This window comes from Lithobates pipiens, unplaced genomic scaffold (genome assembly GCF_037356315.1).
Source record: "Lithobates pipiens isolate NorthernLeopardFrog02 unplaced genomic scaffold, aLitPip1_a1.2 Scaffold_23, whole genome shotgun sequence".
Classification (NCBI taxonomy): Eukaryota; Metazoa; Chordata; class Amphibia; order Anura; family Ranidae; genus Lithobates; species Lithobates pipiens.
This window is the reverse complement of record NW_027507785.1, coordinates 19262610-19288912: the sequence shown is the minus strand read 5'-3', so window position 1 is coordinate 19288912 and position 26303 is coordinate 19262610. Positions and strand designations below refer to the sequence as shown.

Genomic DNA, 26303 nt, shown 5'->3' with positions numbered 1-26303 from the left:
AGCTGTAGCTTAGCTCAGGTGCCCCCATAGCAAACTGCTTGCTGTGGGGGCACTGAACAGGAGGGAGGGGCCAGGAACTCCAGCCAGGGATCAAGAAGAGGAGGATCGGGGCTGCAGAACCACTGCACAGGGTAGTTAAGTATGAGTTTTTACATTCACTTTAAAGTGCACAAACAATTCAAAGCTATCTGCCATGCTAGCTGACAAAGGTGAACATGTTAATAAAGACAGGGGCATAAGTTTTCCCTGGGCCCAACAGTGTCTTAAATAAAACCATTCTCTATAGTTACCCTTTAAAGTCTAAGCAGCGGAGATTACATATCTTACCTTTCATTATCTTGCTGTTGCTTCATCTGCTGGTAATTGTCCTTCATGTAGGACTCCCAGGAGAGCAGCGAGGCTTCTTGTTTTTCATCTAGCTCCCACCCTGACAGGAGGTAGAAAGTGGCACCAATCAGTGTAATCATGCCCTCCCCGCATGCCAGGGTACTAGGTGTAATTCTGCACTCCGAACTATTCTTTCAGCACCACATTCAATCACTGTTAAAAGCCAAAAGCTCAACCTCTGAAACATCTCCAAGATAAGATACTCCCCTTCCTGACCAATGACACCACATAGCTTCTAAATCACTCCCTAGTCATCTCTCGCCTCGACTACCGCAGCTCCCTCCTCATTGGTTTGCCCTTACATTGGCTACCCCCCCCCCTTCAGTCCATCATGAATGCCGTTGCCAGGCTCATCCACCTTACAATACGCTCAGTATCTGTCGCCCCTTTCTGCCAATCCCTCCACTGGCTTCCGCTTACCCAACAAATTAAATTGAAAATACTAACAACCTACAAAGACGTCCACAACTCTGCCCCCAGCTACATCACTAACCTAGTCTCAAAATACCAACAAAATCATTCTCTTCATTCCTCCCAAGACACCATGCTTTCTAGCTCCCTTGTCACCTCCTCCCATGTTCAACTTCACCAGAGCCTCTCCCATCCTCTGGAACTCCCTACCCCAATCTGTCCGACTATCTCCTACTCTGTCCACTTTCAGACGATCCCTGAAACCTCATCTCTTAAGAGAAGTCTATCTGGCCCCCACCTAAAAAATGTACATTTATTTTCACCATCAGCCCATACCTTTTGTTTCTCTTGACCCTCCATTTTAGATTGTAAGCTCTAACGAGGAGGGCCTTCTGATTCCTACTGTGTTAAATTGTATTGTATTTGTACTGCCTGCTCTTATGTTGTAAAAGGCTGTGCAAACTGTGGACAGTATATGAATCCTGTATAATAATAATTATAAGACTGACTATAATGTATAGATGTATTAAAACCTGCGCAGGTGTTCTGTACAATCAAGGAGGAATAGAAATGTTCTAACATACAGTGTATCCGTAAAGTATTCACAGTGCTTCACTTTCTCCACATTTTGTTATGTTACAGCCTTACTCCAAAATTGATTAAATTCATTATTTTCCTCAAAATTCTACAGACAATACCCCATAATGACAATGTGAAAGAAGTTTGTTTGAAATCTTTGCAAATGTATTAAAAAACAAAAACAATAAAAAAAAATCCCATGTACATAAGTATTCACAGCCTTTGCCATGACACTCAGAATTGAGTTCAGGTGCCTCCTGTTTCCACTGATCATACTTGAGATGTTTCTACAACTTGATTGGAGTCCACCTGTGGTAATATCAGTTGATTGGACATGATTTGGAAAGGCACACCCCTGTATATATAAGGTTCCACAGTTAACAGTGCTTGTCAGAGCACAATCCAAGCCATGAAGTCCAAGGAATTGTCTGTAGACCTCCGAGACAGGATTGTATCATGGCACAGATCTGGGGAAGTTCTGCAACATTGAAGTTCCCAATGAGCACAGTGGCCTCCATCATCCATAAATGGAAGAAGTTTTGAACCACCAGGACTCTTCCTAGAGCGGGCAGCTTGGCCAAACTGAGCAATCAAGGGAGAGGGGCCTTAGTCAGGGAGGTGACCAAGAACCCCGATGGTCACTCTGACAGAGCACCAGTGTTTCTCTGTGGAGAGAGGAGAACTTTCCAGAAGAACAAAAATCTCTGCAGCACTCCACCAATCAGGCCTTTATGGTACAGTGGCTAGACGGAAGCCACGCCTCAGTAAAAGGCACATGACAGCCCGCCTGGAGTTTACCAAAAGGCACCTGAAGGACTCTCAGACCATGAGAAACAAAATTCTCTGGTCTAATGAAACAAAGATTGAACTCTTTGACCTGAATGGCAAGCGTCATGTCTGGAGGAAACCAGGCACCGCTCATTATCTGGCCAACACCATCCCTAGGGGGAAGCATGGTGGTGGCAACACCATGCTGTGGGGATGTTTTTCAGCAGCAGAAACTGGGAGACTAGTCCGGATCGAGGGAAAGATGAATGCAGCAATGTACAGAGACTTTCTTGATTAAAACCTGCTCCAGAATGCTCTAGACCTCAGACTGGGGTGAAGGTTCATCTTCCAACAGTCCAACGACCCTAAGCACACAGCCAACATAATAAAGGAGTGGCTATGGCGCAACACTGTGAATGTCCTTGAGTGGCCCAGACTTGAACTCCATTGAATATCTCTGGAGAGATATGAAAATGGCTGTGCACCAATGCTCTCCCATCCAACCTGATGGAGCTTGCGAGGTCCTGCAAAGAACAATGGGAGAAACTGCTCCAAAATAAGTGTGTCAAGCTTGTAGCATCATATTCATAAAGACTTGAGGCTGTAATTGGTGCCAAAGGTGCTTCACAAAAGTATTGAACAAAGGCTGCGAATACTTATGCACATGTGATTTTTATTATTTATTTATTTTTTTAATAAAGGATTTCAAACCGATTTCTTTCACCTTGTCATTATGGGGTATTATTTGTAGAATTTTGAGGAAAATAATGAATTTAATCCATCTTGGAATAAGCCGCAACATAACAAAGCTGAAAGCTCCAGAGTCCAGAAAAGCATTTATGCAGCATTATGCAACTCGAGCTTCTTATCCCAAGTTTGATGTTTGGTTTATCCCAAACGTCTGATCATCTGGAAGGAGCACAATGGCAGAGGCCTCAGTGAAGCCTGCCTGGTGATGCATTTGGCGTTCCCACCGATTCACACTTACTTAAAACTTTGTGTCCATGGGCTGGGTATCTACAAATTCCATGTTTAATGAGGTCATATAAGTGAGTGAGTAGGATGAATGGATGAGGAGCTGCGGGATGCTCATTATATTCTTTAATGAGACCAAATCTGTAGAATTTCCAGACCTGATCTGTGTTATTCTCCACATCTGCGAATGTGTAACTGTCAGACAGGAAAGAAAATGTGGTTACCCTCCACTGCTATCAGCATTATAACATATACATGTTCATAACATCCTTACCGATACAGCTACTGAAACATGCTGTATTATTTACAAATGCAACTCTGAGTTATGAAGTAGATCAACGCTTCTAAACTTGCATTCTTTTTCTCTAGGGTGCCACGTGTCTGAACTTTGCCTGACTTTTGTGAACAATCTGCACAAATTTCTGGCCCCACAGCAATGTGCACAACGTAACACTATTAGCCCTTGTACACACCCATCCATCGGATTTTGTCTGACGGATTTTGTCCGAAACTGGTGTTGCATACACACGGTCGGACAAAGTTGTCGGAAAATCCGATCGCTCAGAACGTGATGACGTTATTTTGTTATGACGGGACTACATTCAGGCTAGTAGCCAATAGCTTTGGTGTAGGAATTTGATCTGAGCATGCGTGGCACTTTGTCCAATCGGAATTCTCTACACTTGATCGCACAAAGTCCGATCGGATCATGTTGTCAGAAAATTTTATAGCCCAGCTGGAAAACTTGGTCCGTCGGATATGCCGACGGAAACAGTCCGATGGAGCTCACACACTGTCGGATTATCCGACAACACGGTCCTATCGGACATTGTCCATCGGAATGTCTGACTGTGTGTACAAGGGCTTAGAGAAGCCCTGCTAAAATACATTTATTGTGGGTTAATGGTAAAAATGACCCCCTTGCAGTGGTGAAATACCACCTAAAAAGATCTGCCAAGTGGCATTGGACCCAGAATTGTGCAGGCACCACCACTACAGCTCAAGCAACTCCTAGCAACCTCTGGAGGAACCCTAGTTGAGAATGGCTAGTTTACAGCAGAGGCCTCCAAACTTCCTGAACAAAGGGCCAGTTTACTGCCTTTCAGACATTAGGAGGGCTGAACTGTGGCCAGTGGGAGTAGAAAATGCCCCTGCATCAATGGGAGCCCGCAATATCTCAGGTTTGGTGGTGGGTGGGATTTATAATGTATTCAGGAGGAGGAGGACTAGTGGCACATCATTGGTATTAGTGGCAGGAACGGTGCACTATTGTTGGTGTCAGCTGGAGTAATTATGCCCTATTATTGGTGCCGATGGGAGGAATACTGCCCCGCTGTTGGTGTTAGTGAAAGGAATGATGCCTCATCATTGGAGTCAGTAGAAGGAATAGTGCCTCAAGGGCTGGACAAAGGCAAGCAAAGGGCCACAGTTTGGAGACCACAGATTTAGGCCTGATTCACACCTATGGCATTTTTTGAGCTTTTTGCATTTTGCAGATTTGCACTACAGTCCATTCAACATGGTTTCCTATGGAACATGTATTGTAGAGCAAATCTGAAAAATGTAAAAAAGCACTAAAAATGCATAGGTGTGAATCAGGCCTTAGAGCATTTATAAAAAGGACTAACAAGTTTGAAGCATCATTTTAATAAAATAAAATAAAAACAATGCAACAAAAAATGTGCTAAACAGAAAATAGATTACAAGATACAGTTTTCAATAATGCCACAGTAAAATAAATATAACTAAAAATAAAGATGTTCATAATAAAGGTTTTGCTTGGTCTGTAGTTTCAGTCCATCACAAACAAAGATTTTGCAGCACACTTACCTGCTAGTCTGCAAAACAACCACACTGACCCCATCTAGACAAGGTCAACTTTGTTGTTTTGCAAACTAGCTGGTAAGTGTGCTGGGAAATCTTTGTTTGTTTGTGATGTGTGTTGACCTTCCATGTGCATTTTACCACTTCCCGTTGTGTCTTCAGTTGGGACACAGATGGTTATTTACACCTGGCAGTGGTTTTTAAATTGACTTATGTGGTAGACCCTGTGGTAATTTCCTTCCTTGATCTATCCATTAGAATTGAAGAAGGTAAATTGGTTACTCAAACTTTCCGCAAACAGACTGCGGCCAATACTATGCTCCTGGCCAATAGCCACCACCCGCGTTCCTTGATTAAAGGGATTCCAATAGGCCAGTTCCTCCGAATTCGAAGGAACTGCTCTTCCCAGGAAGACTATCGCCATGAATCTGAATCGCTATACCAGCGATTCCGTGAACAGGGATACTCCCATCGCACTTTAAAAAGAGCTAAAATGATCGCCAGTAAGAGATCTAGAGCTGACCTTTTGGGGACAACTAAGATTAGGAAAAGCAAGACTAATGACCCAGTACGATTCATTACCCCTTTTGGCATCCAATGGCCTAAGTTACATGCCATTTTGACCAATCATTGGCACATCCTTACTAGATCCGACACCCTGAAAACTATAGTGGGAGAGAGACCTTATTTGACAGCCAAACGATCTAGAAATCTTAAAGATGATCTAGTTGAGTCTGAGTATAAACGTCCTATCAGTAGAAACTGGCTCACGGAAATGCCAAGGATAAAGGGCATGTTCCCCTGTGGACATTGTGGTACATGTAAATTTGTCGACAGAACTGCTAATTTCCGTGATTCAGGATCTACTAATGAATATGAAATAAAAACTTTCATTAATTGTAGCACTACAAGGGTGCTCTACATTTTGGAGTGCCCCTGTCATAAACTTTATGTTGGAAAAACTAAACGCCAACTGAGGATACGATTTGCGGAGCACTTAAAAAAGTATCCGTCTGCAAGAGGAAACCCCTATATCACAACACTTCATCGATGCTTATCATGGTAACCCCCAGGGAATAAAGGGGTTGTAAAGCTTCATTTTTTTATTTTCTAAATAGGTTCCTTTAAGCTAGTGCATTGTTGGTTCACTTACCTTTTCCTTTGATTTCCCTTCTAAATGTTTTTTTTCTTTGTCCGAATTTCTCACTTCCTGTTTCTCCTCAGTAAACTTCACACCATCATCCAAGCGGTGTTTAGTCAGCCAGAACAGCTTACTGAACAGCTTACTGAAGAGGAACAGGAAGTGAGAAATTCAGACAAAGAAAACAAAGAAAAAAAACTTTTAGAAGGGAAATCGAAGGAAAGGGTAAGTGAACCCAACAATGCACTAGCTTAAAGGAACCTATTTAGAAAATAAAAAACAAACCTTTACAACCCCTTTAACTGTAAAGGGCTTTTTTGCCCTTAACATATCCCAACGTAGGGGGGATTTCAATACCATTTTATTGAGACATGAAAAGAGATGGATCTTCATGCTCCAAACTCTGCAGCCACTAGGCCTTAATGCAGAGCTGAGCCTGAAGATCTTACTGGAAGCATAAGTATGAGAATCTGTACTCTTTGCATTCTTTATAGTCCCACAGTTCTGAACACCTGTGACATAAGATTTATAATATCTGGCAATATACTTTATTTCCTGTAGATCCTAACCCAGATACTTTCAGTGTACCTATTTGTCTATTTAAACCTTCTATTTTCGACCTCTGGTGGCCTAATTTATAATGTATAATTATATATGAGTATAGACTTATCAGTTTGCATCCACTATTAGCTTAATTACAAATTTTGGCTGCAGTACTTTTATCCATCCACAAGATGTGTGATTGTGATTGGTTGTTTGAACCTATATTAAGTGAAGACTTCCCCTCTGTACCTTGTCCAGTTGAAGTGCCATTTGAGGGCACGAAACGCGTTGACCTAGCGTGGTCTAATGCTGCTGTCACCCCCTCCTGTGCGCCCCCCACATGATCCCCCACCTTTATGGCCGTTTTGGGCATTTGCATAGAGACTTTCTGTTCAGTCCTCACTAGACTGGTGCATTTCCTACTCAGAGCTCCCTCTGCTGGATACTAATGGAGACTCGCTCCTTCTGAGTTCCCCTGTGACCTGGATAGACTCAGGATGTGCGATCCATGAGACCCATGCTGCATAACGTTTGTGTGACCGGCAATTGCTCCGCTCTACTCGGAATCTGCTCGTTTGTCTCTGGATGGTGTCTGAGCTGATAGCGGTATCGTTCCACCAGGACCTCCATTGAAATCATACCAGTGAGCGTTGTATATTCGACCAAGAAAAGCGTGACACCAGCGGCACACACTGGGTCTCTGTTATCCTATATGACTGCACCACCAGATGATGGACCATACTTGCACTTTCAGGTAAATTTTTTACAGCTATGGACATATATCTGATCATTTGGATCCCTGACTTTATATATTCTATGCCATAATCTGTGGAACTTATTCCTGACTACGCGTTCATTGAGCCTGATACAGCTTACAAAAAGGACATTTTTGGATAGAATTGTGTGCATTTTTTGCCTGGCCCACATTCATCTACTATCAGCTTCAGCTGGGTACATAAGGAAGACGGGAGGGAACATGGGGGGGGGGGGGGATGACCCCACATCTGTAATAGCAGTGTTTAGCATTGTTTTTATACCACGTCTTGTTTTTTTGTTTTTCTGTTTTGATCCTTTTTTACATATTTTTCTACAGCCATTTATTACACCTGTGTATATCTGGTATTGTCATAGAAAGGACCCCACAGGTTTTGATGGGCGATTCACCTGCGGAGTCTTTTTACTGTTTAACCACTTACAGACCGGACCATTTTGCTGGTCAAAGACCAGACCACTTTTTGCGATTCGGCACTGCGTCGCTTTAACTGACAATTGCGCGGTCATGCGACGTGGCTCCCAAACAAAATTGACTTCCTTTTTTTCCCACAAATAGAGCTTTCTTTTGGTGGTATTTGATCACCCCTGCAGTTTTTATTTTTGCACTATAAACAAAAATAGAGCGACAATTTTGAAAAAAACGCATTATTTTTTACTTTTTGTTATAATAAATATCCCCCAAAAATATATATAAAAAAAAAAATTTCCCTCAGTTTAGGCCGATACGTATTCTTCTACATATTTTTGGTAAAAAAAATCACAATAAGCGATTATTGATTGGTTTGCGCAAAAGTTATAGCGTTTACAAAATAGGGATAGTTTTATAGCATTTTTATTAATAATTTTTTATTATTTTTTTTTTTTACTAGTAATGGCGGCGATCAGCGATTTTTATTGTGACTGCGACATTGCGGCGGACACATCGGACATTTTTGACACATTTTTGGGACCATTGTCATTTATACAGTAATCACTGCTATATAAATGCAGTGATTCCTGTGTAAATGACACTGGCAGTGAAGGGGTTAACCAGTGGGTGGCAGTGTAGGGGTTAAGTGTTCCTAGGGATGTGTTACTAACTGTGGGGGGGTTGGGCTTTCATTTAGTGAACACTGATCTCTGCTCCAATCACATGGAGCAGAGATCAGCGTCACTAGTTGCTAGGCAGAATAGAGAAATGCTGTTTACACGGCATTTCCTCCATTCAGCCGTCCCGTGGGACGATCCACCACCCGGCAACTACGATCTCGGTAAAGAGTCTCCGACTGAGACTCTTTACCACGTGATCAGCCGTGTCCAATCACGGCTGATCACAGTGTAAATGGGAAGAGCCGGTGATCGGCTTTTCCTCACTCGCGTCTGTCAGACGCGAGTAGAGGAGAGCCGATCGGCTGCTCCTCTGACAGGGGGGGTCTGTGCTGATCGATTATCAGCACAGCCCCCCCGAGGATGCCCACACTGGACCACCAGGGACGCCACCAGACCACCAGGGAAAAGGTAATCCTCCCTAGACCACCAGGGATGCCAGTCAGCACAATGGATGCCAATCAGTGCCCATAATGGATGCCAATCAGTGCCCACATTAGTACAGTATAACACCAATGCCACCTATGAGTGCCCACCTGTGCCGCCTATGAGTGCCCACCTGTGCCGCCTATCAGTGCCCACCTGTGCCGCCTATCAATGCCCACCTGTGCCGCCTATCAATGCCCACCCATGCCCATCTGTGCCGCCTATCCATGCCCATCTGTGCCGCCTATCCATGCCCATCTGTGCCACCCATCCATGCCAATCCGTGCCAGCTATCAGTGCCAATTTGTGCCACCTATCAGTGTCCATCCGTGTCGCCCATCCGTGTCGCCCATCCGTGTCACCCATCAGTGCCGCCTATCAGTGCCACATATCAGTGTCCATCAATGCCACCTCATCAGTGCCACTTCATTGGTGCCACATCATTGGTGCCCATCAGTGCCGCCTTATTAGTGCCCATCAGTGTAGCCCCATCAGTGCCCATCAGTGAAGGAGAAAACGTACTTATTTACAAAGTTTTGAAACTGAAACAAAATTTTTTTTTTTTATTTATAGCGCAAAAAATAAAAACCGTAGAGGTGATCAAATACCACCAAAAGAAAGCTCTATTTGTGGGAAAAAAAATGATAAAAATTTCATTTGGGTACAGTGTAGCATGACCGCGCAATTGTCATTCAAAGTGCGACAGCGCTGAAAGCTCAAAATTGGTCTGGGCAGGAAGGTGTTTAAGTGCCCAGTATTGAAGTGGTTAAAAACCGTTGTCACACTTAGAGCCAGTTCACACAGAGGCGACTCAGATCCGACTTCAGGTCGCCCCTAGTTGCCTCAGGTCGGACAACATGTAAAAATCAATGTAAGTGAATGAGAGCCGTCTTAATGCACACTACTGAAGTTGCACCGACTTCAGAAAAGGTTCCTGTACTACTTCAATCCGACTTGTAGGCGATTGGTACCCATTGATTTCAATGGAGGTCGCCTCCAAGTCGGATCTCCGTCTATACGGAGGTGACTCTGACAGAATTATCAGCTCTCAAGAGGGAACTCCACGCCAAATTTATTAAAAAATTTGGCATAGGATTATTAACATTGAGATAAGGGACACTGTCCCAATTATATTCATTGTGATCGAGTTAATTATTCTTGTATTTGGTACAATCTACTTCTGTAACCTGCTTTGTTGATTTCTCTTGAGATTTTCAATAAATATTTGGAACAAAAAAAAAAAATTGGCATGGGTTCCCCCTCCGAGATTATACCAGGCCCTTAGGTCTGGTATGGATTTTAAGGGGAACCCCCTACGCCGAAAAAATGGCATGGGGGTCCCCCCCAGATCCATACCAGACCCTTATCTGAGCACGCTGCCCGGCCGGCCAGGAAGGGGGGTGGGGACGAGCAAGCGCCCCCCCCCCTCCTGAGTCATACCAGGCCGCGTACCCTCAACATGGGGGGTGCCTTGGGGAAGGGGGGGAGGCGCTTGGCCCCCCCACCCCAAAGCACCTTGTCCCCATGTTGATGAGGACAAGGGCATCTTCCCGACAACCCTGGGCGTTGGTTGTCGGGGTCTGCAGGCGGGGGGCTTATCGGAATCCGGGAGCCCCCTTTAATAAGGGGGCCCCCAGATCCCAGCCCCCCACCCTATGTGAATGAGTATGGGGTACAATGTACCCCTACCCATTTACCTGTGAAAAAAATGTACAAAAAAAACACAACACACAAGGGTTAAAATAGTTTATTGCACAGCTCCGGGGGTCTTCCATCTTCAGGGATCTTCTCGCCGGACTCCTCTGCTATCTTCTGCTAGCTCTTTTACTAGCGGAGGAGCCTGGCTTTCTTCTTCGCCGCTGCCCTCTTCTTCCGACTTCAGGGGTCTTGTCCCCCTCTTCGGGGTCTTGTCCCCCTCTTCGGTTCTTCTAGCTCTTTTACAAGCAGTGGCCCGGTCTTCTGTCGCCGCTGCCGCTGTCGCCGTCTTCCGTTCTTCTGTTCTTCTCTTCAGGAGATGTTGCCTCGTCGCTGTCTCCGCTCACAATGACAGGGACGCGGCATGTGGCGACTTATATAGGGACATCCTGGATGATGTCCCCACCCATTATGATGTCACAGTCCCAGAGAATACTGGGACTGTGACATCATAATGGGCGGGGACATCATCCGGTGATGCCCCTATATAAGTCGCCGCACGCCGCGTTCCTGTCATTGTGAGCTGAGACAGCGACGAGGCAACATCTCCTGAAGAGAAGAACAGAAGAACAGGAGACGGCAACAGAAGACCAGGCCACCGCTTGTAAAAGAGCTAGAAGAAGGCGTGGTGGCCCGGCAAGAAGAACCGAAGAGGGGGACAATACCCCCGAAGTCGGAAGAAGAGGGCGGCGATGAAGAAGAAAGCCGGGCTCCTCTGCTAGTAAAAGAGCTAGCAGAAGACGGAGTCTGGAGAGAAGACCCCCGAAGACGGAAGACCCCCCGGAGCTGTGCAATAAACTATTTTAACCCTTGTGTGTTGTGTTTTTTTTGTACATTTTTTTTCACAGGTGAATGGGTAGGGGTACATTGCACCCCATACTCATTCACATAGGGTGGGGGGCCGGGATCTGGGGGCCCCCTTATTAAAGGCGGCTCCCGGATTCCGATAAGCCCCCCACCCACAGACCCCAACAACCAACGGCCAGGGTTGTCGGGAAGAGGCCCTTGTCCTCATCAACATGGGGACAAGGTGCTTTGGGGTGGGGGGGCCGAGCGGCCCCCCCTTCCCCAAGGCACCCCCCACGTTGAGGGCACGCTGCCTGGTACGGCTCAGGAGGGGGGGAGCTCGCTCGTCCCCACCCCCTTTCCTGGCCGGCCGGGTAGCGTGCTCGGATAAGGGTCTGGTATGGATCTGTAGGGGACCCCCACGCCGTGTTTTTCGGTGTATGGGGTTCCCTTTAGAATCCGTACCAGACCTAAGGGCCTGGTATGCTCTCGGAGGGGGAACCCACGCCAATTTTTGGCGTGGAGTTCCCCTTTCAGAGCTCATTCTCTGATTGGCCACGGCAAAAGTCACCTGGCCTGGGGCGACTTAAAGTCGTGTTGTAAGTCGCCCCAAGTTGTGTTCAAGTCGTGTCCAAGTTTCCTCCAAAAGTCGTGTCGCCCCTGTGTGTACCGGCTCTTATGCTGCAAGGATGCAAATGCTTGCTCACCAGCCAGTCCTCAAATACATTGGTTGCTGCTCCTCAACCATTTTTAGTCATTTAGCTTCACTCTTTATCCCTTCAACTGCCTGTTTTTGCATGATAGGGTTTAGAATCTGTTGCTAGTCCTCAGGGAACAGTGCCGGGAAGAAGATAATTGTATAAAAGCTGGAACTGAATGCAGTGTTTTTCGCCTATTACAAAAAGCTCCACCCTAAACAAAAGTTCTACCAGCAGAGTGTAGCTGCACTATACAGTGTACTTCACCAGTTGAAAATGAACAGTCCTCTTCTTACCTGAATATGGCAATAAGTAGATTGAGCAGAAGGACATTGGCCATAAGGAGATATAGGCACATGAGAATTATGGTCAGCCACTCTGGGAAAAGAACATTGGTTCCATCATTGACAACACACTTAGGCATGGTTGGGTCGGTGCCATTTTCAGAACATTTCGTTGGGTCAAAATTTAAACCTGAAAAACACAGAGATTATGTACACCCAATCATAATGACTTTCAACCATATTGTCATCAACTCACCACAAGAAGCACCAGCCAACTTACTGTCTATATCTAATGGGATTTCGCCAAAGAGGGTGAGGTAGGGGTCATAGATCACATTGCGAAAAATCCAGTCCAGCCTTTCTTCATTGGTAGTTAGAATCGCCTGCTTTGCAACTCCATAGGACACAATCCAAATAGCCAGGAGGAAGATGAAGAAGAAGAGGTCTTTAACCTGGATGTGATGAATGATTAAAGATCTTAAAATTATAGCATATGTTTTTTTTTTTTTTTTTTTTTTACTTAGTACCCAGTTGTATTATATTAACTGATGGTTATGCACTGTATGCCCAAAGGTTTACAAACATTTGACCATCACACCTACTACATGAACATCATTTTTATTTTATTTTTTAAATCTTTTATTTATTTCATAAGACACGAAAAAACACAAAACACATCTTCTTCAGATATATAAAAATAGAAGAAAAAAAAAGAGACAACAGTTCAAATATATCAAACTTATATCGTTCATCTAAATCATATCATCTCACATATATATGTAACATGATGAACATATTTACCATTCCCAGCGGTCACCTGACCCTCTTAGCCCTTGTACACATGGCCGGAGATTCCGATAGAATGTTTCCATTATAAACACCTCTACCCAGGTCTCCAAATTAAACATCTTCACAGTCTTTATATCTTATAGCCATTGTCTCAGTCAATTTTCAGATTTTCTCAGTTGGTGCCCCACATCCTCCCCAAAACAACCATTCATCAAATCCATTCACATCCTTGGACTAATCACCCTAAGCCCCCGTGCACACGGTCGGACGTTCCGATGGAAAATATGCGATCAGACCGTGTTGTCGGATATTCTGACTGTGTGTTGTCTCCATCGGACTGTTTCCATCTGAGTATCCGACGGACCAAGTTTTCCAACTTGTTGGTAAAATTTTACGACAAAATGCTCCGATCGGACATACTCCGATCATGTGTAGAGAATTCCGATCGGACAAAGTGCCACGCATGCTCAGATCAAATTCCTACATCAAAGCTATTAGCTACTAGCCTGATGGTAGTCCCGTTGTAACGAAATAACGTCATCACGTTCTGAATGATCGGATTTTCTGACAACTTCGTCCGACCGTGTGTATGCAACAGTTTCGGACAAAATCTGTCAGATTTGGTTGTCGGAATGTCCTACCGTGTGTACAAGGGCTTACGCTATTTCTCCATACCTAGGTATCTGTTCCATCAAGTTATACCCTGTTGCCATATGTGTCCCTGTACTTCTTGCCTCAAATTTTCCCAAACTTAATAAAACCAAAAAAACAAACAAAAAAAACTTATAAAAAAAATGGATAGAGAGAGAAATAAAGGGGGGGGGGGACACCCAACAGAAGGTATCTGCATATGTGGACGATATGATGTTCTCACTTACAAATCCCACAATTTCCTTACCGTTGCTTCTACGTGAATTTGATAGATACTGTACCTTGTCAAATTTGAAGATCAATTTTAATAAAACGGAGGCGATGGGGGTGGGTATAAGACATTCTCCGCTTGTAAAACTTCAGAGTAGTTTTAAATTTAAGTGGACAACAACAGCTTTGAGATACTAATGCAGGCCATACACGGTCGAATTTCGAACGAATTTTCTTTTCAACATCAGAAAATTCGTTTTTTTTTGTGATCCGATGATGCCACCATTGATTTTCGAAATTCGGCCGACCAAGCCTTCAATTTCACCTCATGTTGCTACAGAAAAGAATTTTCTTGGCTGGGAATCTTCTTTTCTCTCCGTACATTTTCTTTTATCTCCGTACATTTTCTTACGTTTCTCGCACGATTCTCCCATCATTGATTAGAAAATCGTTCGTTTTTCTAAAAATTTCCAACATGTCCGATTCCTCAAATTTTATTTCTGCACGAAAATCGGCTGTTGCTGCAGCCCCACTAATGGTGCGAAATTCATACGAAAATTCTTAGATACGATTTTCGAAAGAAAATTCTTTCGAAATTCGAACCGTGTATGGCCGGCATTAGGTACATACATCCCTCCCAATATATGTCAAATATTTGACTTAAATTTCCCACCTCTATTAAAAGACACAAGGGTGTTACTTAACAAATGGAATACGGGACTACATTCGTGGTTTGGGAGGTGCAACATCCTTAAGATGTGCATTCTTCCCAAATTTTTGTACCTTCTTCAGGCATTACCGATTCACATTCCCTCTAAATATTTTGATCAGGTGGCAACAATGTTCTCTGATTTTATCTGGGCCCATAAATGACCAAGATTGAATAGACAATAACTTTCACTTTCAAAAACCTACGGTGGTTTGGCGGTACCCCATATACGGAAATATCAACAGGCAATACATTTAACTAGGCTTATTGATTGGAATCGTCATCAAAAAAATAAATTATGGCCAAGACTGGAACAAGCTCAAAGTAACATCTTACTCACTAGAGTACCTTGGTGCTACTCATTAATGCCAAACAACATAAAAAAATCACCCGTTGATGGGGTTGACTGCACGGATATGTGCGTTACTTTTTACTAAATACTCTCTCACGTCAACTCACTCTCTACTGTATCCGATCCTGGGGAACCCTGCATTCCTTCCAGGAACTCAAGATACAGTTTTCCACTTACTAAGGCAAAATGGTCACTTTCAGGTATCTCATTTCTTGATTAATAATAAGTGGCCGTCTTTGTCAGAACTTATGGATACAACGGGTCTCTTTAGATTAGATCACTGGAGAGCCTTTCAACTGACCCACTTCTTGCGATCTTTGCCCTCTCCGGACAGTTTTGGTCAAAATTTTACTAGGTACGAGACCTATTGCTCAGAAGAGGGGGTATTACCACATGCTCTATCGGCGGTATATCAGTTATTGCCATCTGATGACTATCTGCTGCCATGCCTTAGTGCATAGGAGACAGATATCAGATACAAGTTCACAGCACGTCAACGTCAAAACATTATTAGCCTTACACACAGGTCCTCTATAAGCACTAAGATACAGGAGACACATTTTAAAGTTGTTACCAGATGGTACCACACTCCTATAAAACTGCAAAAGATATCAAAAGATGTCGGATCTGTGTTGGAGATGCCAAGTAGATAGGGGAATAATTCTCCATATCTTCTGGCTATGCCCAAAATTAGAATTTTTTGGAAGACGATCCAACAAGTAGCTCAAAATTTCATGGAATGTTTAATTCCGAATGACCCAGCTCTCTTTTTGCTCCATGCAACTAATATTTCAAGAAAAATTTATAAAAAAAACAGTCCTTTGTCATCTTTTCGACGCTGCTAAGGCATGTATTCCTTTATGTTGGAAATCTACACAAGCACCCTCTATAGGTATGTGGTTTAAAAAAGTAGAGGAAATTAAAAAAATGGAGGACTTAATTCTCGCAAAACACTACCCAAAGGAACAATACATTAAGACATGGACACCTTGGAACATGTATATCTTTTCTAATGAGGGAAGGACCCTGTTTGAAGGCTATATGGTAGACTAAATATAAATTGAGTAACATCTTGAGGGGAGCGCGTTCGACAACTCCATCTCCTTTTTATTGGAAGGGGGAGGGATGGTCTCTTCCCCCTCCCCCCCTTTTTTTTTTTTACATGAACATAATTATGCTGGCACACCTCCAAATTAATGAGTTCAGGCTTTTCCAGTGAAGGGTCCTGTTAGTACTAAAACATACAAACTTTTTTTAGACAATGATGCACTTCCAATGTTGTTGCACCAGTTTGGAAAAGTTCTATTTAAGTTCCAGCATGACTGTACACCTGTGCACAAAGCTAGCTCTAAAAAAGACAAGGTTTTATGATACTTGGAAAGCTTTTCCAGAAGAGTGGAGGCGGTTATAACTGCAAAGAGGAATGGAGAGGAACCCAGTTTAATGCTCGTGATTTTGGAACAGGATATCCAACACGCTCATGTAGGCTTGATGGTCAGGTGTCCACAAACATTTGTCATATACCATAACTGTAGGATGAAAAATTATCTTTCAAGAATAATAAGTAGATATTTACAACCTGTTTTAGATCACCATCTTACCATTCGGCGGAGGATGATAATCTTAGGACCCAGAACTCTGTTGACGGTGAACATGTACATGAGGCGGATGCAGAATATCATGTAGTCTAGAGACAGGAACACCCGACCCAGATAGACAGTGTCTGGCCGAACCAATCTGGACACAGAAAGAGGGCCATTAGAAGTGTGAAATATTAGAACATCCTTAACTGATAGAATCTACGCTTGTGGTCCCAGGGCTTAATTTATATGAAACCACAAAATCAAAATGTTTCTGCCTTGCTGATAGCAAGCAGTTCATGTTTAATTTTAATAGATTTTTGAGAACTGGAGAAAAACATTAAGCTTTTAGTTCCTACCATCCACTCGGGATTCATTATGAAGAAAAAAAAATAGAAGGGGAATAATCGAGTTCATACCAGGGGTGGATCCAGGGGGGGCAATGGGGCAGTTGCCCCCCTCCCCCCGAGAAATTAGTTGTGGGTGAGTGGCGGCCACTCAGTGGGTGAATGAGCGGGCTACTCGGTGGGCTAGTGAGCGGGAAGCTCGGCAGATGGATGGGTGAGCGGGTGGGCGGCTCAGTGGGTGAGCAAGCAGGTCAGTCAGCGGGTGAGCAGACAGCTGGCTAATCAGCGGACCGGGGAGCAGAGAGATGACATCATCTGCATCTGGTGAGAGGCGACGTGGCAAGTGACAATCCGCAACTTGTGGCAGGTGATGTGGCAAGTGGCAATCCGCAACTGGCGTCAGGCGATAGTGGCAAGTAACACATTCAGGGCTCCCATTGATTCTGCATTATGGTGAGTTGCACAATTTAATTTCATATTACAATGTAATAATAGAAATATTGCGCTTAAATCATCCTGACACCCTAACAACCATGGTGCCAGGATGATTGAAGTGCCAACACCACCCATTTCCCTGATAAATTGCCTGCGAAAAAATGTATTTTCTGGCAGTGCCCCTACCGAGACTAAACTCTGGATCCGCTTCTGGTTCCTACAGAATGACATCTGTAATTTGACTTTTTCATGGGAGTCTATCCCATTTATAAAGGTTACCTGACCTAGTGCTGTCTTCTCCTGCCAAATGAGAGAAATTATATGAAATGGTCCTTACATCTACATTGACACCTAATGACCTCCAGAGCCACAGGCTTGCTTACACCACCTGGAGGTTGTCGGGTGTCTCGTCTGGTGTCAATGTAGTTGTATGAACCAACCGATTTCTTCACTCATGTTGTCTGATGTTTTACATATCTGCATATAGTAATTAAGTGAGGTGCCATTCATAACACTCCAGTAATTATTAATATTATTATTATGTATTTTTGGTTTTCTTAAAAAAAAGTTGCTCTATAAAATGTGTATGTCACAATTGTTTTCCGATATTTTCCTATTTAGAATTTTTTTGTTGCAACCTGTATTTTTCAGTATACTCTTCTGAGGAAGCCGTATATAAGGTAAAATATGTTGATAGAATTACTTGGAGCAACATACTTTTGAAAACTGTCTAATGTATCATACGCATTTTTTTTTAGATGATTTAAAGATACTTTATGATTATATGGAAACATCTAATAAAAATGTTATAATGCTATGTATAGTTGTTGTATGGCACCTTTAAAAAATCCCAATAATTATTTTTGGTTCTTACTGCTTAAATAGAAGTTCATTTTTGTAAAGTTAAAGTGAAAGGACTATTGCTAGATGCCTCACCTGCATATCAGCCCAACAGCGAATAACCCTAAAGCCAGCGAATCCACCTGGTTCCAAAACTCCGTAATGTATTGAACAGAACTCTTCACAAAGCCACGATGCTCCGGGTCATACAACAGCTGGGAGGCAGAGGACAGGGCAGTCAAAGAATTAGAACATGTACTAAGATCTATACAAACAGCCAGGCTGGTAGGAACATAACAGAGATGTTCGACGTAAAGATAAAAAACAAAAACATAAAAAAAAAGTGGGTATGTTTACTTCATAAATGAATTTTTCTTTAGCTTCCACCATCCAATCATGTGCAAGCAAAAATACAATTTTTTTTTCCATTGTATGTGAATATTTATTCTTTGCATAGTGAATTTTTACCACATTCACTAATGTAAGAGTGTTTCCCTTAAATGTAAAATCCCTTCCTCTTGGGGCATGGGTTCCTTTGTAGCCCTGCTTTTTTTCTATAAAATGGGGGCTGTTGGTGGAGAAGTCTATGTGTAGAGAACAGCCATGTAGAGCACAACCTCTCTGGGAGAGAAACCATGAGGCCTTATTAATGACCAGTCTCTGGGTGTTATGCCACACTATTTAGGGCTTGTTATTTCCAATTATTTGGGACCACAATGGCCACGGTGCAATCATATATTTGTGAGATTCTTTAAATATTGCTCAGCCTTCTGTGCTTAGAAGCACGGCCTATACCTAGGAAAAGTGTAGTTGTAGTTATTGGGCAGTGTACAGGGGTCAGCAGGATGGAAAACATCATAAATGGGGTTGACATGGTCAACTGATCAAAAGAGATAAAAGGACATTGCGCAGGATTGTGACCCAGATTTTTCCATGAAGAGTGGTATCAGATTCCATTAACCACCATCCAAAACTTTTATATTTGTCAGTTCCCAAGAGATTCCTTGGATGCCAAAAACAGTCTAATACCATATTAGGTAATAATTTTGTTCTTTTACCATAATTGTTTCCATAATTTTGTCCAAACCCTGTACCATGTAAAAACACTACTGTTATATAGTATTTGCTGTTTCATTCATCTGCAGATCAAAGGGGTGACCTTCAATCTGCTTGTGATGTCAGTCAAAGCAGCCTTATCGGTAACACACACTTAGGCCCCTTTCACACTGGGGCGCTTTGCAGGTGCTACGGCGCTAAAAATAGCGTCTGCAAAGCGCCCTGATAGAGCTGCTCCATCCAGGGCTTTCCCAGTGGAGCGGCGCCCTGGCAGGACGGTAAAAAAAAGTCCTAGCAGTATCTTTGTAGCGGTGAAGGAGCGTTGTGTATACCGCTCCTCCACCGCTCCTGCCCATTGAAATCAATGGGGCAGCATGGCTATACCACAGCAGCAGCGCTTTACGGGTGGTCTTAACCCTTTTTCGGCTGCTAGCGAAGGTTAAAAAAGCCCCGCTAGTGGCAAATACGATGGTAAATCGCCACTGAAAATAGCGGCGCTTTACCACCGATGCCGCCCCCACCCCAGTGTGAAAGGGGCCACACAGTAAACACATACTATATACTGTACATTGTTCCTATTTAGCTGTTTATAGCCCTTTAGTTGTCTCTAATCAAATCTAATTAACTCTTTCATCCCCTTAGCTTTTTCTTTATGATACAATAATATTTTTTTTACCACTAATATTTAAACTTTTTTCATTTTCACACATAGTGTTTGCTATTTTTTTAAGACTGTTCCAGACTTCTAATAAGCCTAGTCTGTCCTGCTACATCACTGATGACAACCTTCTCAACCTGCTAACTGCTACAACCAATGACTATTGCTCCTTAAAACGATTAGACCTTGTACACACGGTCGGAGATTTCCGACAACCAAATCCGTCGGAGTAATTCTGACGGATTAATTCCGGAAGAGGTCCGGAAGTGATGTTGCATACACACGGTCGGACTAAGTTGTCGGAAAATCCGATTGTACATAACGTGATGACGTTATTTTGTTACGACGGGACTACGTTCAGGCTAGTAGCCAATAGCTTTGGTCTAGGAATTTGATCTGAGCATGCGTGGCACTTTGTCCGTCGGAGTAGGCTACACATGATCGGAGTATGGGCGATTGGAGCATTTTGTCGGAAAATGTTACCGGCAAGTTGGAAAAGTTGGTCCGTCAGATATTCCGACGGAAACAGTCCGATGCAGACCACACACAGTCGGAATATCCAACAAAACGGTCCGATAGGACACATTCCGTCGGAATCTCTGACCGTGTGTACAAGGGCTTAGACCTTTATGCTGTCTTTGATTCAGTTGACCATTTGTTTCTCCTCAAAAAACTCTACTCTCTTAGTCACCAATATTCTGCGCTCTCCTGGTTCCGCTCCCTTCTGATGTGCCACTGGGTGACGTAGCTAGGTGGCCCTGCCGCTTACCTATATAAGAAATGTCAAAGCATAGAGGAGGCATTCGGCAGGAGGCCTCCCAGGAGGCGAGAGCGTTTTTAATTTTTTTCTATTTTTCAGGTCCGGCGGGCGGCATGATTGACGAATGGATTTACATTGAGGGGAACTATTTTTTTTATTCTTTAATAAACTATTTGTTTAAAAATCTGTCCCTTATATTTATTATTTTTTGCCACTGTTTTGGTGAATGGGTATGGCTACTATGTACATGATACTCATTCACATCTTGGGGCCCCCTTGTTAAAGCAGGGTTTCCGAATTCCGATAAACTCCCCTGCCCATAGACCCTGACAACCACAGCCCAGGGTTGTTGGGAAGAGGCCCTAGTCTCCATCAACATGGGGACAAGGTGCTCTAGAGTGGGGGGGCAGAGCCCCCGGCCCCAAAGCTCCCACCCGCTCATGTTGAGGGCATGTGACCCGGTATGGTTCAAGTGGGGGGGGCACTTACTCGATCCCCCCCTTTCCTGACCTGGCAGGCTGCATGCCCGGATAAGGTTCTGGTATGGATTTTGGGGTAGGACCCCATGCCATTTTTTTAAATTTTGATGTGGGGTTCCCCCTCAAATGGTATAAACTGGGGGGGGGGGGGGACAACATTTTTTGCACTCTTCCCATGACTACTTGCTCTTTAATAGGGATGAGCAGGTTCAGTCTGAACTTTGCCTGTTAGGCATTCAGAGAGCAAAATGTTCGCCCACCCTCCCTCCAAACCAAACCTCAGCAGGAAGCCACATTTAGCAGTGGTATTTGTCAAACCTCCTGCAAACCAAACCCAGGTGCATTAATCTCTACTCTTTAACATTCCCTACACCTTCACTTATGCTTGCCTCCAAGATTTCTTCAGTGCCTCTTGCCTGCTCTGAAACTCATTTACCCAATCTCTATAGCTATCTATCCACCCTTAGACAATCCCTGAAAACTCACCTCATAGTTATTTACTTTTATACAACTTGCCCCTTCCTTTTTAGCTTATAAGCTTACTAGAGTATGGGGGCTCTTAAACCTCATGTCTTGAACAGTATTGTAACTCTAATGTCTCATTTTATTTTGTAAAACACTGAGAAAACTGATGGAGCTATAAAAATCCAATATAATAACCCCAGACGACGTCCAAGGAGACGAAACGCGTTGGAAGTACTCCACTGCTGCCAATTTTTATATGAGAAGCGCTCAATCAACTACATAAATGTACGTTTGATAACCTTTTAATAAAGTAGTTTGTTTTATGGAATTACGCTATTTGGCCCCATTCTTTCGTTCTGCATGGTTCCTTTTGGGGAGTGTGACCTGCTCTGTGATTACTGGCCTCGTGTTCAACTTGGCTTGAGAAGTGATTTTCAGCGTTGAGTTTCCAGTTTTAACACTTTCCGGCCGGAGTGTCCTCCAGTTGTATGATACTAAAGCGCATTTGACCCTTGGAGCGTACGCTCGCTTGGGCCAATTGGAGTCGGTAAGCTTACATCTGTTCTGTGTGGCGGTGTCGGCACCAGGGTGTTTATGCTCAATATTTCTATGGATTGAAGGATATTTTCATTTCTCCATTCTGCACTAAGGGGGATTGCATTTGGCTTTCCATGAAAGGACTCTCTTTTTATATATATGTTTATGTTATAATTGCACTAATCATGTTTATGGTTGATAAATAATTATCAGAATTTATACTTGGCAAAATACACAAGTCACATTTGTCATATTTTGCACATAATACTTTTTTTTAGCGCAACACTTTCTTTTTATATAATATAATAACAATACCTGACGTAGCTCCTCGGTAAAAATGGAAAAGACCCAAATATACAAGAGATATTCCCTCCAGGATGGATAGGTTTGGAAATCAATCATTAAAACATATGCAAAAAGCCACAAAAATCCAATATATGACACAACATTATAATAGAACTTCACAATTGGAGCGGTGAAGAAAGCCTGAAGCTTCCAGAGACAGCTGTACGGTTTAATTCTGTAGGAGAAATTAGAACAGAGTTGGTCAGCAGAGTTCAATCATTACTAATATACAGAAACAATCATCTTCAGTACTGGGGGCCTGAGAAGAACACAAAGCCCTTGTACACACGGTCGGAGAATCCGTCGGAATGTGTCCTATCGGACCGTGTTGTCGGATAATCCGACTGTGTGTGGTATGCATCTGACTGATTCCGTCGGAATATCCGTCGGACCCAATTTTACAACATGTTGGAAATATTTCCCGACCAACTGGGCCGGTCGGACATACTCCGATCATGTGTAGAGAATTTTGATCGGACCAAGTGCCACGCATGCTCAGATCAAATTCCTACATCAAAGCTATTGGCTACTAGCCTGAACGTAGTCCCATCGTAACGAAATTACATCATCACGTTCTGAAAGATCGGATTTTTCGTCAACTTTGTCCGACCGTGTGTATACAACAGTTTCGGACAAGATCCGACGGACAAAATCTGACGGGCAAAATCCGACGGATTTGGTTGAGGAAATCTCCGACCGTGTGTACAGGGGCAAAGAACTGCTCTCTCCAGGAGACTTTGCCCTTATACACACGGTCGGACATTCCGACAACAAAATCCATCGTATTTTGTCTGACGGATTTTGCCCGAAACTTGTGTTGCATACACACGGTCGGACAAAGTTGGCGGAAAATCTGATCGTTCAGAACGTGTTGACGTTATTTCGCTACGACGGGACTACGTTCAGGGTAGTAGCCAAAAGCTTTGGTCTAGGAATTTGATCTGAGCATGTGTGGCACTTTGTCCTATTGGAAATCTCTACACATGATCGGACAAAGTCCGATCGGATCATGTTGTCGGAAAGTTTTATAGCCAAGCTCTCAAACTTGGTCCGTCGGATATTCCAACGGAAACAGTCCGATGGAGCCCACACACACTGTCGGATTATCCGACAACACGGTCCGATCGGACATTTTCCATCGGAATGTCCGACCGTGTGCATGGGGGCTTAGGGTGATGAGTCCAAGGATGTGAATGGATTTGATGAATGGTTGTTTTGGGGAGGATGTGGGGTACCAACTGAGAAAATCAGAAAATTGACTGAGACAATATAAGATATAAAGACTGTAAAGATGTTTAATTTGGAGACCTGGGTAGAGGTATTGATAATGGAGGTGGGTGTGAAGGTGCTTATTAAAGGCCGTTGTAGATATAGTTTAGGATAAAGGTTAGTGTGAACGTGTTTATAAAGGAGACTGGTATAGAGGATATTATAATTAATCCATCAGGGAGGTTCTTATGACAGAGGCTCATGTAGTGGTATTAATAATAGAGGCTGCTATAGAAGTGTTTATGATGGAAGTCAGATTAGAGATGTTTATAATGGAGGTTGGGGAGAAGATGATTGTGAAGAAGGTCGGTGTGGTGATGTTTGTGATGATGGCTGGTACGTGGAGGTGTTTATGATGGAGGCTGGTGTGAAGGTTTGTATAATGGAGACCAGTGTGGCCATGTTTATGATTGAGGTTAATGTGGGGGTGTCTTTAATTATTATTATTATTATTATTCAGGATTTAAATGGAGACCAATATGCAGATTGTAGTAATGAAGGCTGGTGTGGATGTGTTTAAGATCGAGACAGGTGCAGGGATGTCTAGAATGAAAGTCAGTCGGATACAGCCAATGACCGATCACTGCACCAGCCCACTGCCAGTGTCACGTGATCACTCTGACCAATCACAGCAGATCCCATGACAATGGTAAACAATGGAAGGCTTCCTTTCGTGCCATCTATTGTACAGAATTGTGTTGCTATCTGTGATTGGTCACAGGAAACACATGATACAGGCAGGCCAATCACAGCCAATCTGTACCATGTGTTTAGCTTTGACCAGTTACAGCTAATCACAACAAAATACACTGTCAGTAAAAATGGTTGCTTAAACAAATGAAATTTATTTATTTATCATATTGTGTAAAAAAAAAAAATCCAGATCACTTCTGCAGAGTAGTATACTGTTACTATGGTACTATATTAATAGTAAAAAGGTTAAGTCTGAGCATGTAGGCCCTTTGCAAAATAATCTGGAGTGGGTGACTGGGGACAAAGAGAAGGCTAACTTATTAAATACTTTCTTCAGCTCTGTGTATACAAAGGAGCATGGGGGAGCTCATGTCCACAATGGGGGTGGTACTGACGCAGCCCCTAATCCACAATGGCTCATAAGTGATATGGTCCAGAAATATTTGGACAGAATAAAGGTGGAGAAAGCACCTGGCCCTGATGGCATCCACCCACGGATCCTAAAAGAATTGAGCTCTGTAATTTCAAAGCCATTGTATCTAATTTTTAGGGACTCATTAATGACAGGAATAGTACCACTGGATTGGCGCAGGGCCAATGTGGTGCCTATATTTAAAAAGGGAACAAAGTCTTTACCAAGTAATTATAGACCCGTTAGTTTAACTTCTATAATTGGGAAGATACTGGAGGGATTAATAAAAGACCACATAGATGAGTTCTTGCAGGAAAAAAATATTTTGAGCAACAGACAGCATGGATTCATGAAAGACAGAAGTTGTCAGACAAACCTGATTTCTTTTTATGAGGTGGTAAGTAAAACCTTGGACAGAGGGGTGGCGGTGGGCGTGGTATACTTGGACAGAGGGGTGGCGGTGGATGTGATATATTTGGATTTTGCAAAAGCATTCGATGCAGTTCCGCACACACGGCTCATGTGTAAGGTAAAGTCTACAGGTTTGGAAACATCAGTTTGTAGATGGATAGAAAACTGGCTAAAAGACAGAATTCAGAGAGTAGTGGTTAATGATTCTTACTCTGAATGGTCTAAGGTTATGAGTGGTGTACCCCAAGGTTCAGTGCTGGGACCCTTACTTTTTAATATCTTTATAAATGATATTGGGTCTGGGATCAAGAGTAACATTTCCGTCTTTGCAGATGACACCAAGCTATGTGGTGCAATAACGTCCTTACAGGATGTCACCAATTTACAAGCCGACCTCAATGCTCTGTCTAATTGGGCGACTATGTGGCAGATGAGGTTTAATGTTGAGAAATGTAAGGTTATGCACTTGGGGGCTAAGAATATGCATGCATCATACACGCTAGGGGGAGTACAACTGGGGGAATCCATAGTGGAGAAGGATCTGGGGGTTTTGGTAGATCATAAGCTCAATAATAACATGCAATGCCAAGCTGCGGTTTCCAAAGCGAGCAAAGTCCTTTCCTGTATTAAGAGAGGTGTGGACTCCAGAGAAAGAGATATAATTTTGCCCCTGTTCAAATCATTAGTAAGACCTCATCTGGAATATGCCGTTCAGTTTTGGGCACCAGTTCTCAAAAAGGATATCGGGGAACTGGAGAAAGTGCAGAGAAGGGCAACCAAACTGATAAGAGGCATGGAGCAACTCAGCTATGAGGAAAGATTAGAGGAACTGAATTTATTCACTCTTGATAAGAGGAGATTAAGGGGGGATTTGATCAACATGTACAAATATATAAGGGGTCCATATAGGGAACTTGGTGTCGAGTTA

General features: G+C 43.3%; 1 protein-coding gene across 2 annotated transcripts in view; it reads right to left on the bottom strand.

The window, feature by feature from the left end:
• Window positions 1–26303, bottom strand: part of LOC143927233 (transient receptor potential cation channel subfamily M member 2-like) — a 228756-nt gene that overhangs the window by 68061 nt on the left and 134392 nt on the right. For both annotated transcript variants that reach the window (XM_077451228.1, XM_077451229.1), the window contains exons 18-24: window positions 22561–22765; window positions 18387–18505; window positions 16690–16825; window positions 12658–12829; window positions 12390–12567; window positions 3134–3315; window positions 328–427 (exon numbers count right to left, since the gene is read on the bottom strand). In XM_077451228.1, coding sequence (XP_077307354.1) covers window positions 328–427; window positions 3134–3315; window positions 12390–12567; window positions 12658–12829; window positions 16690–16825; window positions 18387–18505; window positions 22561–22765 — 1092 coding nt within the window. The remainder of the gene's footprint in view (window positions 1–327; window positions 428–3133; window positions 3316–12389; window positions 12568–12657; window positions 12830–16689; window positions 16826–18386; window positions 18506–22560; window positions 22766–26303) is intronic.